The sequence below is a fragment of the Strix aluco genome, chromosome 2 (assembly GCF_031877795.1).
Source record: "Strix aluco isolate bStrAlu1 chromosome 2, bStrAlu1.hap1, whole genome shotgun sequence".
Classification (NCBI taxonomy): Eukaryota; Metazoa; Chordata; class Aves; order Strigiformes; family Strigidae; genus Strix; species Strix aluco.
Window position 1 is genome coordinate 25,397,240 of NC_133932.1, and position 17,433 is coordinate 25,414,672.

The 17,433-nt window shown below is 36.5% G+C and overlaps 1 protein-coding gene across 9 annotated transcripts in view; it reads right to left on the reverse strand.

Moving 5' to 3' along the window:
• ROBO2 (roundabout guidance receptor 2) overlaps positions 1–17,433 on the reverse strand; it is a 474,209-nt gene that overhangs the window by 112,989 nt on the left and 343,787 nt on the right. For all 9 annotated transcript variants that reach the window (XM_074813504.1, XM_074813479.1, XM_074813487.1 and 6 more), the window contains exon 6: positions 15,316–15,455. In XM_074813504.1, coding sequence (XP_074669605.1) covers positions 15,316–15,455 — 140 coding nt within the window. The remainder of the gene's footprint in view (positions 1–15,315; positions 15,456–17,433) is intronic.

Below are 17,433 nucleotides of genomic sequence, written 5' to 3' on the forward strand. Positions count from 1 at the left end.
GAGTCCTATGTCTATGCTGTGTTATGGGTGGCCTCAAGACCATAATCTTTCTATGTGACGTTAAAAACCTGGTGTCAGGAGACCATCTCATAGATCATACCTAAGCATGATCTATGCCTGAGATCACTTTGTAGGCATGCTTGGTGCACTGGGAGTATGTTATGCAGACAGTACTCCGAGACAACTCAACAGAAGGAAGAAGGCATGGCATGTCCATAAGCCTATTCTTCAAGTCATTTAACTGCATAAATGAAGACATGTCCTAGTTTCTAGTTTTTGACCTACCCCTAACTTTGAACATCTCTCACGTTCCTAAGAGCAGAAAAAAGATCCTTTCTTTTGCAAAAAAAGATAAGGAAAAGAAGCAGGAATTAAGGCTGTAGCTCAGTCCACATAATCTACATGACATGGATTGACCCTGTTGCTCTGTTCTTTCCCTGTCACACATGAAGTCCTCTCCAGCATTTACCATACTAGGTCTACAGAAGATCTGTGGCCTCATAGCTACTAGGTTAGACTTTCTAAAGACTCCAGTAAACAGTGATGTACAGTTATGCAAGGATATCTTTCTAGCTTTTCTCTGCAGCCATAATTATAGAAATTCACCATAAAAATAAACAAATGAATCAGAGCTTTTATTTAGATATAATCTCTTGATCTCACAAGGACCTGACTTTTATTGGTCACTATGTTAATTAGAGCAAAACCCATTTCCTTCAGCCAAACCATAATTTTAAAGAACATGAAAAGCATCATTTTGGATAAATAAAACCCTGTATGCAGTTTTTAAATTTATTCAAAGATGGGGTTCTATAATTAAGGAACCCCCCTTTTTGTTCCAGTTTGTTGTCATATTCAGCTCTAGCTCTGTTTACAGACAACTTCTGACAAAAATGACATTGTTTACAGCATTTAAACAATGTTTCCACCATAATCAGTTTTGTCTATCTATTTCTAGTTGAATAATGCAAATTGAAAACTGAAAGCAACAATTAATAATTACAGGAGTAATTCTTGGTCAAGTATAACTACCAAAGCAGTAAGACTGCCATTATTCCCAGAGACCCTGCTCAGAGACAGCAAGGCTTCTTTGACAGAATAAGCACTTGGGCTCTTCAGTTTTCCCAAAAAGACAGCTCTTTATCTTCATATATAGATGCTATTTATAAAGATACATAAATATTATTACTCCTGTTTTGCAGAAAGGTTAACTGACACCATGACTTGCTCAAAGCCCAGCTTCAGTAGAATACTGGACAAAACCTAATTCAAGCCATTATTGCTTCTCTCAAATTAGGTGAATTTTTAAAACATTCTGAAAAGGTACAGTTAGAGAAATAACAGCAGGCTTGCTATGCTTCAGCTGTTAAAGTTATGTGGTACTTTAATGCTTAATTCAAGCTAAACATTAAGGTCATTAGAAGAATCTGTTGAAAAAACTGTTATGAAGCAGCAAACTGAGTGTTGTGCCTATCAGACTATTACCCTTTACTGTTTCAGATGTAACATTAACTGGATTGGAATAAACAGAGTGGAAAAACTTGCTTAATTGACATTTGAAAGTCAAAGACAATGGCTCTAAAAGGAAATATATTGCTTGGATTTCAGGGGACTAGCCAAAAATATGAAAAAAGAACAATTAAGACTACAGACCTAGTATCCTTCTATTGAAACTTCTCTTTTTTTTTTGAGAAATTTAAATAGTACACAGTAAATTAGATTTGATTTCTGGCAAATTATGCTTTGATACTGCATTCAGCAAGCGCTGGCTTCAATCAATGTCACACTAAAGCTCTGTTATGCTAATAGCTGCTTGTGAGGCTGAGCGGGATGATATGGAAATCAGATGGTTTAACATGAATAGAAAGCATAGGCCATGTACGAGGGGGCTTTGAGATGAGGGGATGGGGGGATCCTAAGGTTAATCACATCATGTTCAGAACTGTTTTTACAGCACAGAACAGTATTCTACTTCAAGGATTAAAATGGAGATAGAAAAGCATGAGCAGTAGTGAGCATGTTGTTCAAAATGGGAAAAGCACATTCTGTTGCACTCTTTCTAGATGTTGTCTTATGCATGACTGAATGGATCTTTTATTCTATCAATGAATGCATATGAAGTGTTAAAAAACTTTAGGAAAAAAAAGAAACCTATACTGCAAATTATTTCAAAGGGATTTTCTCAACTTTTCTCCAATCTTAATAGTTAGCAGAATTTCTAATCTGATGGAAGGGATTGCATTCATTTCTTTCCCAGTAGTGTTACTGAATGCTGAGTCACCAGGAGCTGATAAAGCTGCTGATGTTGAGAAGCTTGACTGAGACAGTGAGTTCAACCCTCCTAGGTGAACTCTGGTCACCTGATAAGAAATGTGGCAGAAGACTCAGAAGGGTAGGGGAAAATTACCGCAGAAAGATGTGAATTTATAGCAAAAAGTGCACCGATCCCATATCAAATACTAGCAACATTTTCCTCCAGTGACACAGTGTTCTAAGTTGATCTTGTGATTTGTGGTTCACATTGAATTCAATGGTCCTAAGGGATCATAACTTGCTCACAGCACCTCCCCCAGCTCAGGTGCCCTGGGGTTCATACATTTATGGCTGTGATTTTAATTAAAAGCAGATATTGTAGCAAGTTTTAGTCCAGTATTGCTACCGCAAGCAGAAATGGAATGTAACCACAGCAACTAATATCAGTGGGATTTTTGTTGTTGTTGTTTGGGCTTTTTCTAAACATCCTCAATTACCTAAGACAACCAGTACAAGACCAAACTCATTTTACATTTTCAGATAGTGAAAACTTTAATAATCTTTTAATGACATGTACTTAGATAAAATGCCCTCATATACTATGGCATATGAGGCTTCACTCAAAGCTCATTAAAGTTGGTAGAAATTCTCCTATTGGTTTATGTGGTCTTTGGATTGGACCCACTGAAAAAATAATATATCACAGGAAAAGAGTGACAGCAAGAAATTTTAAAGGGCTCAAATTAAAGATTTGACAACCTTTAATTACAACTAATTTCAGTTGATAGTGAACTGCAAATGGAATTCATCATGAAGATTACCTAGGTAAGCTAAATTGATAAAGATGAGTGCTTCATTTTAGACTGGAATTGTTTATTATCCATAAACAAATTTCTGTGATTGGTTCAAAGGGGGCAAGGAGAAAGATGCTGACTTGTAAAGGTTCTAAGCAAAACTCAGATAATGCTCACTGATAGGGAAGAAAGCTTTGAGGAACAAGTAGAAACAGACTGGCTAGTAAAGCACCAAGATTCTGTAAGACTCAGTTCTGCTTCCAGCAGGGAAGAGACAGCAGACCAACCTAATATTCCCATCTACAGTCTTTTTCAGCATTGTACCTTTTCAGCAATAAATTAAATTCATAATAATCCTTTGAACAATCAAAGTTACACCTGGTACAATACTCAGTAAGTCTGCCTGGAAGTAAGAGAGTCAGTTTGGGTGATAACAGTGCCTTCCCTAAATTGTCTTCTGACTTCTGGAACACCATCAACACCACAATCTTCTTTTGCAAAGCTCTCAAAGGCTTAAAACTGGATATCTCAATGCCCTTCTCAAACCCTTACTGCAATGACAATATTCATGTGGCCACTTCAGCTGGTCTTGAATACATGTTGGTATTTTAAGAGACCAAACTCAACTTCAGTCTTATCAAATACAGATCAAGACTTGCTTCTAAGACATTTACACACAGGATAGCAGAATCCCCCAGAGCTCCAGCTGAAGTACTAAGTATTTTAAAAAGGCAGGTAACCCTTGACATCACTTATGAAGTAGGACTAATTTGTAGGATTGCTTTGCTGGTTCCAGATACTGGCTTAGATGACAGTTGAAGGCAGTACAGGAATTCCTGAAAGAAAATAATGATTCCCCACCATTGTGTGTCATTGGTTACATTTGCCTAGAAGGTCTGGTAGATATTGGACTTTTGGATGCTTTTGTGATACAAATGTAGAAGAAAACTGTAAGACTCTACTTATATACCTTGCTGTAACAACATTTGCCCTTTGCATGGCATGAGCTGCCAAAAAGTGCAGATGTGACAGCCTAGAAGTTTTGAAATTTTTTGCAAGGCTACTATTGCTGATGGAGTAAATAGAGGAAAACAGAAAATATGTCCAGTCCCAAACACTAGAAACCTGGACTGAGTCAGCAGTTCTTTCCTCAGAAGTTCAGATCTTCTTAATGGGTACCAAAAGTGATGTGTGGTTATTATGACACAAAGTTATTAGTCCACTATTAGCTATGACTAATGATAAATCAAGGGTGTAGCCTCTGACACAGGAGCCATTACAGAAGTCTGAGAGTATGACAGCTTAAGTCTATTAATAATTCACATATTTTTTATCAGGGATAAACTAATGGAAGTTAAGAATGGTCATTTTCTTTAAAGTGAAAAGACTTCTCAATCTTATGGTGTGCTTCAATGATTAGGTGTGTTCTTAACTAGCACACTAGTTAAGACTGAGTTGCCTGGGAAGTGAGTTTCCTTTTGTTCTCTGCCATGAGTATAGGAATCCATGTTAGCATAGGAATCTATAACTATTCCCTAGTCTCTATGAGTGCAGTTGGACTTTGAAACAAATGCATAGATCTCATTTTGTGCCCATTTTGGTTTTTCTTTAACGATGTTCTCTTATTCATTTAGAGTGTTCTCTTTCTTTCATGATTTCTTCTTCAGGTGGATGGTTCTGCCAATAAAAATGAGGAATGGGTAGGCTGTGGGAATAACAAGTGATTCATGAAGCCCTTCACTACACCTGTGACATTATTTTAAAATGACACAGGTGGAAGTGGCAAAGCAGGTACTTGGTTTGGATTCTTCTGAAAAGCAGCTTCCCATAACCTAGAGGAGTATTGGTAATCCATAGCTCGGATATCATCTTTAACATTGACATCGCTTCAGAATTAATTCTCCTATGTCCTACACCAATAGGTCAAATATACAAAATTAGGAGCATGGAGGTAAAGCAGGGAGATCTTTTAGCAGGCTGAATGAAAGGAAGCACTGAGGGAGAGGAATCAGGCTACAACAGGGCAGAGGTAGAGAGCAGGGGGAAGTGAGGTCTCAGTAAGTTTATTACTAAGACCAGTTCTGCTGTATGTGTCCTTCACAGCTGCTCCTGTCTCATGGAAAGTGAGAAATTCCTTTTGTTTTGTTTGCTGTTTTCAGATGAGCCATGTAAAAACACAACAGTGTGAAAAGATCACACTTCAATCATTTGAGAATGCTAAACCCTCCTTTATACCTGGACTAATTGTTCTAATCTTCAATTTAAATTCAGGTTCTGAATTTCACATATAACAACATTTTATCCTTCAGTTGTTCTGAAACGCTGAAGCAGATAATCTCTGAAACCATGGAAGCATAAGCATTTTTTTCTTTCTTTGCAAGATGTGAAAGAAGTCTAGAGAATCAATAAATAAAAAACTAACTGTCCTATATATTTTGACACATAAAACCTCTCTTTTATCCCTGGATGACCTAAAAGAAAGAAGTGGGATAAATCTGCATGGTGGAAAAAAAGACATGCGAGATAACAATATTGAAAAAGCAGGTTTGGTTTATATTAAAAGTTTTCCTGCCAATTTCAATTAACATAACTGCCAAATCTGCATTTATAATTTTTATAACAAAGGTTGAAGCACAAAAAAAAAATACTACTAAGGATTTTTCTTCCTTCTTCTCTAGGACTAATGGTAATAAAACAAAACTGTGAGAATAATTATTAAAAAATCCAACTCTATCTCCCACCTAGCAGAAAAGAAAGGCATCTACTTTCTGCCTTCCACCCCCATTTCCAGTGCTCTGAGTTCAGCACTGGACTATTCCTGACCCCCTCCTCCTCTTCGTTTTACAGTGTATTTAAATATTGAGTTTAAATATCTGGTCTGAATTTCATCTCAACATTAGACTCCAGCCTGCTCTCATTTAATCATACATCTCTATTTTATTATATTTTGTACAATCATCTCTTTTAAGTGGCCCCTGCACCTTGCAGATGCTCCTGGAAAATCCCTTATAGAAAGTAATTCACTTAGTTTTGATGCTTATAAGGAGAGGTAGCACTGATTCTGTCTGCCCAATAACTTACTCAGGACTTTCTCTACTCTAGACAATGATTTTTAATTTTTTTCTTTTTCCTCAAGTGTCTGAGATTCAGGATATACCTTTTGCTCCGATCAGATAGAAAAGATGTGCTTTCCTAAAATCTTAAGACCTTTAGCTGGCTTGCTAATGTAGACTGTACCATTAGGGGATGGCTCGTGCTACTACACCTTCTGTGAGTTTAGCAAACAAAACAAATTATGCCAACAAAAAGACATGTAATCTGCTATGATTCCTTTTGTCATGGGAGATAGCAGGAGGGTTCTCTGGTAATGTGTTTAAAAAAGAAAAGCATACCCCTTGCTGATATAGTAAGATTTCATCAAAATAATGAGTGTAATCTAGTTATCTCCTTCAAAAATTCACATGCTGAAGAGAAGAGCTAAGATGATGAGAAGAGTAAAGAGCCTAGATAGGCTAATAGGCTACATCTGTAGTGAGACAGATGACAAGTTCCTGGTTTGTTTACCCTTGAGAATAAAAAAGGCTGAGAGGAAATACTCTGCTCAATTTGGGCCACTATTAAGTGAAGAGAGGAAAAGGAGTAAGGAAGAAAAAAGACTACTTGAGCTGACTGACAATGCTAGCATTCAAGGAATGGGGCATAGGGTAGTTTTCCTGTTGAAGAATACTGAGATCACTTCCAAACTGTAATATGACTAGCAGCAATTAAGCAAAGAAGGTAAAGGGAAAAGTGAATGGATTAATGTATTGATTTCCACATTCCTCCTGAAGTAAGCAATAAGTAAGCAATTTCTCATTTTAGAAAAAGGAAGGGAAAAGTTTGGGGGGAGCAACACATCAAAAAACTCTTTTATACACTAATCTTCAAATACTTATGGAGAGACTCAGAATCCACTGAAGTAAGACAACAATTCCCACTGATTTGAGCATGCTTTGGGAAGGTTAAGTAAGATTTACACATGTAACTTCTTAAAAGTTTCCCAAGCCAGAGTTCAGCAATTAAAAAAAAAAAAAAAAAAAAAGGCACTTGATCTTTTCCTGCACTTGTAACTGGGTTTTCTCTAAGAGAAACAGTATGAGTACTGCACATACCTGGTGCCATAGTGGAATGAGCCAGGACATCACATATGACATGCTAAAACTTCAAGTACATACACTGCCATCTTTCACACTTACCATTCTGCATTTCTGTTCTGACCACTATTTGACATACTGAAGAAGACTTGGAGCGGCTGGAAATGAAGCCGAGTTTTATGGACCAGCACTTAAAATGCGTGGTGGTTAATGTGCCCAGTGTCCACTTGCAGAGACATTCTGGCCCATATATTGCAAACGTTGTATTTCTATGATATCTGAAGTCATTATAGGGTTCAAGTTTAAGTTCAGCTAGTGGACTTTTGCCAAAGTAGAAATGCTAAGGACTTTAGGATTTTTAGACTGGTCTTTAAAAGGCTAAGAAATGTCAGAACAAGTCAGCTCCATATTTTAATCTCTTATGGGTATACAAAGAAATCTGCATTTCATTCTACGGCAACCTTTTCTCTTTAATCTGAAGAATTTGTCTATTTTTAAAGAAGAATGATGCATTATTCTTTCACTTAAGGAAGAAATAAATCCAAAAAGCCTGATGTCCAGTGGTGTGCTTGCTCTCTTCTGAAAATTTCTATAGGTGGTAGCAGCAGGCAGACAGGCAACATACCACACTTCGATATAGATTTGAGATTTCCACCACTGAAAGATGGCACTGTAGTGCCAAGCACATCTCATCTCTTCTGTCACACACCAATCGCCATTACTGATATTTTATAAATCCTCAGTGTCTCAAGTGAAGGTGATATATTCATGAATATACTAAAAATAAAATCATCCATCTTATATAGAATTTCCCTGCAAGAGTCAGAATGGAGAAGAATAAAGACAGATCTTTCTCACTTACTAGTCTAAACCATCTGAGCAATATAATTCTAGTCACAACACCTAACACAACTTTCTTTAAAATGCAGCCCTTTCTATTTTATGTTTCATGCTGCACCACACTTAACAGACCATTAAGTCATGCCAGGTTGATTTATAACATGAAAACTTCCCAGAGCAGAGTGAAATGCATCATACAGTCACATAGCACTTAAATGTGAATGTACTTAATTAATATGAAATTTGGAAAATTCATGGCAGGTGTCTTATCTGTTTCTCTCTTCTCCAACATGGTAGGGAAGTGAAGGTTTTGTAACTTGGTTGGTCTCCCTTTACTTCCTTAGTTAATTCCATATAATTAGTTTCTCTCCAGGTGGCAAAAGTATCTAGCTATTTGCTGCATGTTGCTTTCTTCTGGGAAGATGAGTCATAGCATACAACAATAAATTAACTAAACTTGACTTATTGCAAGGCAACTGAAATGTAAGAGACTGTTTTTTCACTTGGACATAGTTGAAATTAATTTGAAAACTGAGTACTCTGTCATCTGAATGACTTTTTGGATGATTAGCAAGAAGGTAACCAAAACATCAGACATCTTCATAGATTTATTTAAACTTTAGGTCCTCTGTCTCAAAGCAGCATAGCAACTGCTTTTGAAAACAGGGTCAGTGTTACTTTCAGTGGGACTATACGAAACTTTTGGGCTCCTCCCAACTTTTGCGCTTCTTTTAGCAGCTATTTTCCTGCCCAACTGCCATAAGAAATACAGGAGAATATGAAAGTGAGAAAATACTAACTTGATCATCTGGAAAATCCTACTAATGAGTGAAATAATGATAGAAATGGTCTAAACAGGGATAAATATCTTGTTTCCTAAACCCATCTGCTGTAAATCCTGTTGGAAATCTTTTCAAAAGGTTATAAATAAGAGAACATCTATTTTAAAAATGGGCAACACATTTATTCCTAGCAGCAAATCCAAACATGATGAGTAATCTGGCATAGAGCTGTTAAATTTACCAGCTGCCATCCACCTCGGGCAGAACCATACCTTGTTTTGTCTATGTAGTATATACCATATGTTAATAACTGCTTGAACTAAACATGGCCATTGATAATCCCACTCCTGAATTTTCCACTCAAGCTGAAATTTAAATAAAAATATCACAACTGACAGAATATAAATATTTGAAACAGGCAAAAACTGAATAGAAAAAAAATTCCATTTGCAACAAAAATTGCAATCCTGGAACATTAAAAATGCATTTCTCTATTCTTCAGTGACAAGCCATTGAAAGAAAATGGTTTGGTCTTGAGTAAACACAATAAAGACAAAACATGTCTGCTTTGAATTTGAGTTAGTGATGAAAGGTAGAGGTACCTAGATAATTCTCAGATATCACAAAAGAATACAAACTTTCAAATGGCTTCCCTGCAGTTTAACATATACATAAATATACAAATATACTTCTGTTAAAATGTCACCCTCCTAGAGAGCTGTGAGCTTAATAACATTAAGTAGTGTTTGCTTTAGCTTCCTTTCTGCAAGGAGAGGTAGTTTTCCTCTGCATTCCAGTTAACTTGCTGAACAAAAAAATTCTACAAGATTTGACTCACCACTCTTGTCAAGTGGCAATTTTAACACAAGATAACTTGGACTTCTTGGTGGGGAACTGGTGGTGGAGAGGGAAGTTACTTTGTTATTCCTTATCAGGCTTTAAATTTTAAAGAAACAGGATAGGTAGCCTCCTGCTTTGCCTACTTTTGAATTAAATAAGAGATATGAACTGTAGAAATCAGTTTAAGCAAAAAACGATTAAAAAAAGTACACTATTGTAAGGACAGCATTGCCTTTCCTACAGATACAGGATCAGATAAAAGTGATCTAAAGAAACTGACCTGCTTATACAGGCAATCACTACATACACACTTGTATGGGAGTTCTATATGTTAAACATCTTTGGGGTTGGACTTATTTACTTAATTTTTTCACAATGATAATCACTAAATTAAATAATCTGATAAAGACCATATACCCCTATAATAATTATTTTAAGGTCAACCATTCTAATTCATGTTTCCTGAATAAATCATGTAAACCAAGAATTTTCTTTGTACCAGATGTTCACTTGCAACAAAATAAAATAGCATAGGCAGGCAGGGAATATGCCAAATTGACCACAGCATGGTCACACAATGGGATCATGTACCTGGACACAAAGTAACTTGAGACCAAGAGCTTCTGTATAAGCTTTGGAGATGGAATCATGGGTGATTCAATGGCCTGAAAAGTCTTTAAAAAGAATCAGTGTTCTGAAATGAGACACCGTCAACACTGCTGAAACCTGTAATTTTCTTGTGAATCTCCAGTCATCTATGTTATGCGGCTTTCAGAGCCTGAAACAGTCTCTATTTTGTGATTTTTTTCCTTGTCTTTATTTTAAGAGTGAGAAAAATTAGAAAAATATCTAGAAGTGAAATACTTTTAAATCTTGCAGCATTTTCTTAGTGAATGAAGGAGTCATTACCCCCCCCCCCCCCCCCCCCAACATGAGAGATTTACCTTAGAAACATACTAAATTCATACTATATTTTCTAAGCACAGGAAAATTTTCTTACAAGTTTACTCCAGTTTTACACTGTTACAACTCCTGGAAATTAATTTCTTGAGAACTAGTATAATGCCAAAGTGATACAGTATTGACTGGGGTTTAAAGCTTGCTATCAAAATCCCAAATGGAGAACAGTGAATTTCTATTCTGCACAGAGGATTCTCCAGGTGTGGACTTGCCATGCTGTGACTGCGGAGGTACTTGGCTTGGCTCTATGTATGCTAGTTCAAGCAAGCTAATAAGCATGGGATCACCTTTGTTCTGGAAACAGAGACCTAACCTGGATTTTATCATTAAATTATTTGAACCTTTCTTCCTTCAAGCTCGTAACAATGAAGAGCTGAGACAAGTTGAATCTCACAAACTTTAGTCAAACACTTATCCAACAAAAATTTTGACTAAATAAAGACCAAACCCCTCAGCAATCTCCATAAACACCAGTACTGACTTTTCACACTAATTCAAAAAAATCAGACTAACCATATTATTATTCTAAAAGATTCTAAACACACACTACAAAAATCAGAGGAGCAGTGCAACTGGTTAAGTTATTTAGAAAATCCATACAGGCACAGAGTAAACATCCGTGAAATAAAACTAAATAATATGTTCAGGATATTTCTGAACACCAAAAGCAAATTTCAGCTACTGACAGTTGCAAATTTTCCATTATGCTCAGTTAGATTTTTATAAATTTTCAGAACTAATTTCAAAGGCATAGGAAAAAGTCAAATTTTCAGTGTGGGAATTAAAAATCCAGGGGTTGTCTTCCTCTGGACTTGTTATTCAAAACAGTCTGCATCCTATACAGTGCATTCCAAAATGCACTCCAAGATGACTCAATGGCAAAAATCAGTGATGAACTTTCTTAACAAGCACGGAAATCTACTCCAGCCCCTCTTCAATTTCAGGACTACTTCATTTCAAAACTCTTTGAAAGATACAAGAAAGACGGGACATGCAAAGCCTGTGCTTTTACTGCTATGCAATAAAAGCATAATGAGCTGATCGTTTAGGGCCTGGTAGAAGCTCACCGAAGTCAATACAAACATTTCTGTTGATTTCAATGGCTTTTATACCAGGCCCTTAAATAGACTGTTAAAAACATCCGAAAATGTGATTTTGGCTCCACATCACCAGACTCACCCTGTTTCGCTGATTGGTATTTGTTGGTGATTTGACAAATGCATTTATACATGAGACAGCAGAAAATATAAAGTTCAGAAATAGCACTTTGTCAGTCAAAATCACTTGCCTGGTGTTAGACAGTTAAAACTATTAAGCACTGGCTGCTAATTTCAGCCAGTTAAATGCTGTTGCAAATGAAAGATGAAGCACTGCATGAAGCCATGCTAAAATGGATAGAAGGATGGTTACTTACCAACGGGGCGAGCTGTTGACATTACAATGGTGTAGTGAGAACATAAAAAAGAAATTAAAAAAAGAAGAATATCTGTCAGAATGCATGACGTGTAATGTTACCTTCCACTATGGATACTACCATGATTGCTAACCCCTCAAATGACAGCCTAAGTAAAATGTTTACTGTTGTTATTGTTTAGTCACGTGCCACTATTATCACATTTACTTGAGCATAGCATCTGAACAAGCTGACTGGAAACATTCTCTGAGAAACATTTTTATTATCTTCGCATACCATCATCAAGTATCATTGTTAATGCCTGATAAAAGAAAAATTGCATTGCATTAGCACAAACTTTTAGATCCTGATAAACACATCAATTTAAGCCGCAGACAGTCAAATGCCATGTCAGTAGATGCAAGGCGTTTGCTTTCTGAGTCAAATACCAAATTAATTTTAAGCATGACCAGTCAGTACAGCAGTAAGGGCTACAGAAAGCCCAGGACTGTTTTTCTCATTCAATAATGGGCATAAAAGCTTACAGCACACTCCTTGTTCCTCACTGACAGTGCTGATGAAAACATAACAAATAGGCTGAAATGGCCACAGGGATTTCAGCCCAGAAGCTCCCAAATTACTGCTTAGATAACTTCTACTTCCTAAAAAAATTGCTGCTAAATGATCGACAGGTTAATACTGTTTCAGGTTGATATCAAGATTGAAAGCTGCTGCTGCAACAAGTGATTTCTTGATTATAGCAACAGCCCTTCATTATGCTTGTGCTGGGGAAGAAGGCTGTCAGTCCCTCTTAAAATATAGACATCCCCTTTCAGAGGAGCTGAAAAATTGGACATAAAATTGACTCCAGGTTGCATCTGTGTAGGCAAAACTTCCCTTATTTTAGCAGCAGAAGTAGTTACACGTGTCTGGGCAACAGCACAGGTTTTTTTTTTTCTTTTTAAGAAATTAATCAGCTCTATGTGCTTATGTGCAGGCTATGGTCAAATGTCAGATATGCAGATTCAGAAGTAACACAGCATATAAGGACTTTAGTTCTCAACCTTTCTCTGGCTTTATCCTTATTTTGGCATATCCACTTTATTTAACTATTTCAAACCTGCTGCCCTTTCTCACCCATCATCAGACTTCCTCGCTTCTAGTATTATGGACATATTCCTTCTTCTGCAGCAGGATGAGGAATAAAAGTGATAGGCATCTTTCCAAGAGAGGGCATGGAGGCTGAGTCACAGAATTCAAATTCTGTTGGTTTTGTGACAGCGTAACACAAACTTCCTGACTATATCCTCATCCCCTGCTTTGAGAAGATGGAGCCATGAATGAGGGAGCTAAGGATTATGCCATTGTTGTGAGTTTTGCAGCTGCAACTACATGACACCTGCAAGGACCAAGGCATGCTCAAAGTAAATTTTGAAATGCTATGTGGTTTTGCTCCTCTACATGGCAAGTGGTTACAGTAAAAACAGTTTCAAATAAAACTGGCAGAAGTTTAAGAATTCAGAATTAAGGCTTCCTTTAATAAAAAAGACCGTTGTTCGTGGCCCCTTTAAAGTCAATGGGAGTTTGTCCAGCCCTTTGTTTTCAGAAAATTGAGAGTAATAGCCTTCTCCATTGAATTTCTTGGCTTTTCTCATTTTCTGTCATATCCTGAACATTTAATATGCTTATAATATCATGGCTTCCTTTGTGTTGGATAAACACTATGTATTTGACTGTAAATGACAAACCCGGGGTGGGGGGAAATACCCAAGATAATGAAAACCTGCTTTTACTGTAGGAAAATCGATTAAATTATATATTTCCTCTTTTTTTTTCACTTTAATTTCATCAGGTTCAAGCTTCAGTGATTTCAAAGGATTTTTTGCTTGGTTCTAAATATTGTTTATATCACAAGTCTGGGTAGCAAATCTGAAAGGCTTGCCCCAGTAATGTATACAGTGGACACAGTTCTAGGAGTGTTTAAAGGCTATCGAATTGGTTGCCAGATTCTGCCTGTGACAAAGGAACAGAGTGAGAGTATTTCTGGGAGTTCGCTGTAGTGACTATTTCTCTTACGTTACAAAATGGAAGAACGTCTCACACAAGCATGTAGCAGGTAAACCTATTTCTTCAGCTTAAAATGGGAAGAGCTTCATTATCAGTTATTGTTTAAAGTGAACATGAGGTAATATTTTAGCAGACGGATTATCACAATATTCTCTTTTCTTTGTTATACACTAACATCTCCCCCCCATCTCCCCCCCCCCCCCCCCAGCTCAAGCCACTCGGTGCTTTTTTTTTTTCCCTTTGAATTCAGCAAATTAAACTGAACTGTGTCCATGCATTAAATGGATGGAAATGGAAGCTGGCCTCTTGGGTCAGTTGACCCCCGTTCTAATAAAGCAATCCACTGAGACTTTGAACATTTGATTTAATGTGTATGAAAAGAGGAGAACAGATAAAGCTAAAAATGTTTTTATTAACCTTTCACAGCTCTACTGAAAACCGTCAGCATGCACCACTAAACTGTGAAATAGTGTCTGCATGATATCCATTGTGCCAAATTGCTGCTTATCTTTTGGAATGAAGTAATAACTATTATATTCTATTTACTCATATGGAAATATTAGCCTACAAACTTTTTCTCTCCCCATAATCTTTAGCATGTCTATATCTGCTGTCACAAAAGACATTTTGGCAACTCATTATTCTACCAGTCTTAAAACCTCCTTACCACATCTAACAGCAGCACATAAACACTGAGTGGGTACTAGAGACCAAGAATATTTCAGGAGACAATATGTTAGTCTTTACCTTGTAATACTTACAAAATTAATCTTTTTGCTTTGGCTAGGGTTTATTTTTCAGATAAAGAGTAGTGGTAGAGAGTTTAATTATGGCAGAGCTAATTACATAATAAAACTATCTGTACTATATTTGGCATCAATAAACACAGTTACTTACTATACTCCTTATAGTTACTAGAGAAAAGAACATGAATAATAGCCTAAACTGGTGGATCACATATTAAAGTCTATGCCCATGGTTATGTAGTGCTTGCTTATGCATATACATGCATCTGTTCTTCAATAAGAAAACACTGGAACATTGGAACAGCTCTTTAACTGCAGGGAGATCCTGTCCTTATGAAGTCAATTAAAATTTTGCCTGAGATACGAACAGGATTTCACCTCTGTTGTAAATCAGTGCAGCACCCGCAATTGCAAAGGGTATGTGAAACCTGAGCAATGCCAGGTAAGGATTTGGCCCATTCCATCCGAAAGCAGTTTATTCATATAGGACACAGGCCCTCCCTCCACGGGAACACTCACCTCGCACAGTGAGGGTAGCAGAGGCTTCCACTTTTCCAACTCGATTCTCAGCAATACATGTGTAAGTTCCTTCATCTGTACTCATGGCCTTCTTAATGCGCAAAGTGTAGTCATCTTTGATGTCATACCTGCATTACAGAAGAAGAATGAATACTCTTTCTGTAGACAACAGAAATGAACAAAAACTTTTACCTGGAATAGGCCAGTCTGAATCTATCTTGAAGCCAACTTTGGAAGATAAATTATTATCTAGCATTAGATAATTTCACCAAGCATTAATCTTCATGACATTTTTATTGCACCCTGCATTAGTTAGAAACTTTACATAAAATTAGTATTGCTATGTTCAGTCAGTATTAGGGCTTTATTAATAATATCATTCACTTTGTCCTTGATCTAGAGCAATAAGATAAAATTAAGCTATCAGGCATCAGTTATCAATACATGACAGCTCAGGTTTATCATGCCTTTAACTATGTGAGCTACACATTTTACCTTTTGCCGATTTGGAAATTTCCCTTTATATATAGTATTTCTCTACAGCAGCAACCCCTTAGGGAAACTGTGAGCATGTTGGGTAGGATCTGACACTGCAAGATTACAAACAGTAAAAAATATATTTAAGTTCTGGAAAGTGACATTTAATGAAGAGGCACATTAAATGAGATTTATCAATTTCACAGAAATTCTACAAAATGATTCATTAAGGTTGGACAATAACATTTTCTCTTTCTTAAAAGAAATTAGAAACAATTCAGTTATGCTTTGTCCGTTTCTTTGTTTCTACTATTGTAATAATTCTACAACTATGAGGATGTATAAAACTTGAAATAATGCAAAGTACTTCAGCATGCAGTAAACATTCATTCTCAAGGCATTTAGAGTGCTTACACCTAGAAAAATATTTTCAGTTAAATTGTTATTATCCTGCAGAAGTCATGCTTAACAAACTATTTTAGGCTCTGATCCAAAGCTCATTAAACTCAACGGGAGACTTCATCCTGTATGAAATTTCTTTGGCTCCCAAATCAGGAAAATGCTGGGTTTCGGCATGGGTATTTTACTCTTGAAATACTCTCTTGTAAAATTATTTTCAACAATGTTTCTTCTAGACATAATAAGTCCATGATACCTTAAGTCACCTTGAATCTAGAATTATCTTCATATTTTCGTGTATCAAATAGTGAAACAGGAATATGAAACTAAAGAAAGATCGAGACTTCAGGAGATGTCAGAACTCTTTCTCACTGTATACACACTCATGACATAACTTTGGAAGAACTAATTTACCTCCTCTATTATACAGCTTGTTCAGCAAACATATTGAAATCGTATAGAAGAGCACCCTTAAATGTTTTGATGAATAAAAATGTAATGCAGTTAGTTACAGGAATGTTGTGAGGGTCTATGAGTATTTTTAAATGCTTTGGGAACCTGAAACATTCATTTCTGTATACATAATATACATTGCTATTGGTTCGTTTAGTATAGATTTGTAGAGAGAGCACTATGTGCTAACAGACTTTAAAGCATCTTAACTCAAAGGATCCTATATGTTGAAACATTTAAAGTTCAGTCTAATTAAAGCTCACAACTTCAGTTAGAGCATTACTAGCAGTTCCAAGAATAAAGAGAAGTCAAGACATATTTTCACTCACCACAATACAATACAGTTTCATTTTATATTCAATAAGTCCATTCTATTCATTAGTAAAAAACAAATTTAAAAAGACCAAATTGAGGCTAACCATTCTGTCAGAGATAAACATAAACACATATAATACACCTTTTGTTAGGTATTACACTTAATTATATGTATATGCAGTATCTCAGGTTTAACTAATGAATAAGAAATATGCCAAGGGGAAGAATAAGTAGATACCATGGCAAACTTCAGAAGCTTTTAGAGATGATTTTTGCGTTAGCATAGTACCATTAGGGGCGGGGGGGAAGTTATGACGCTAGAGACGTTAATATGCGTTTCTGGAGCAGTACAGATCTATTGCAACTACATTCAACAGCCATATGCAGTTGAGGAACATTTGTTCTCCACTGCTCACAAATTATGTCATTTTGCATGGTGTGCTGCACTAGTCAATGGCAAAT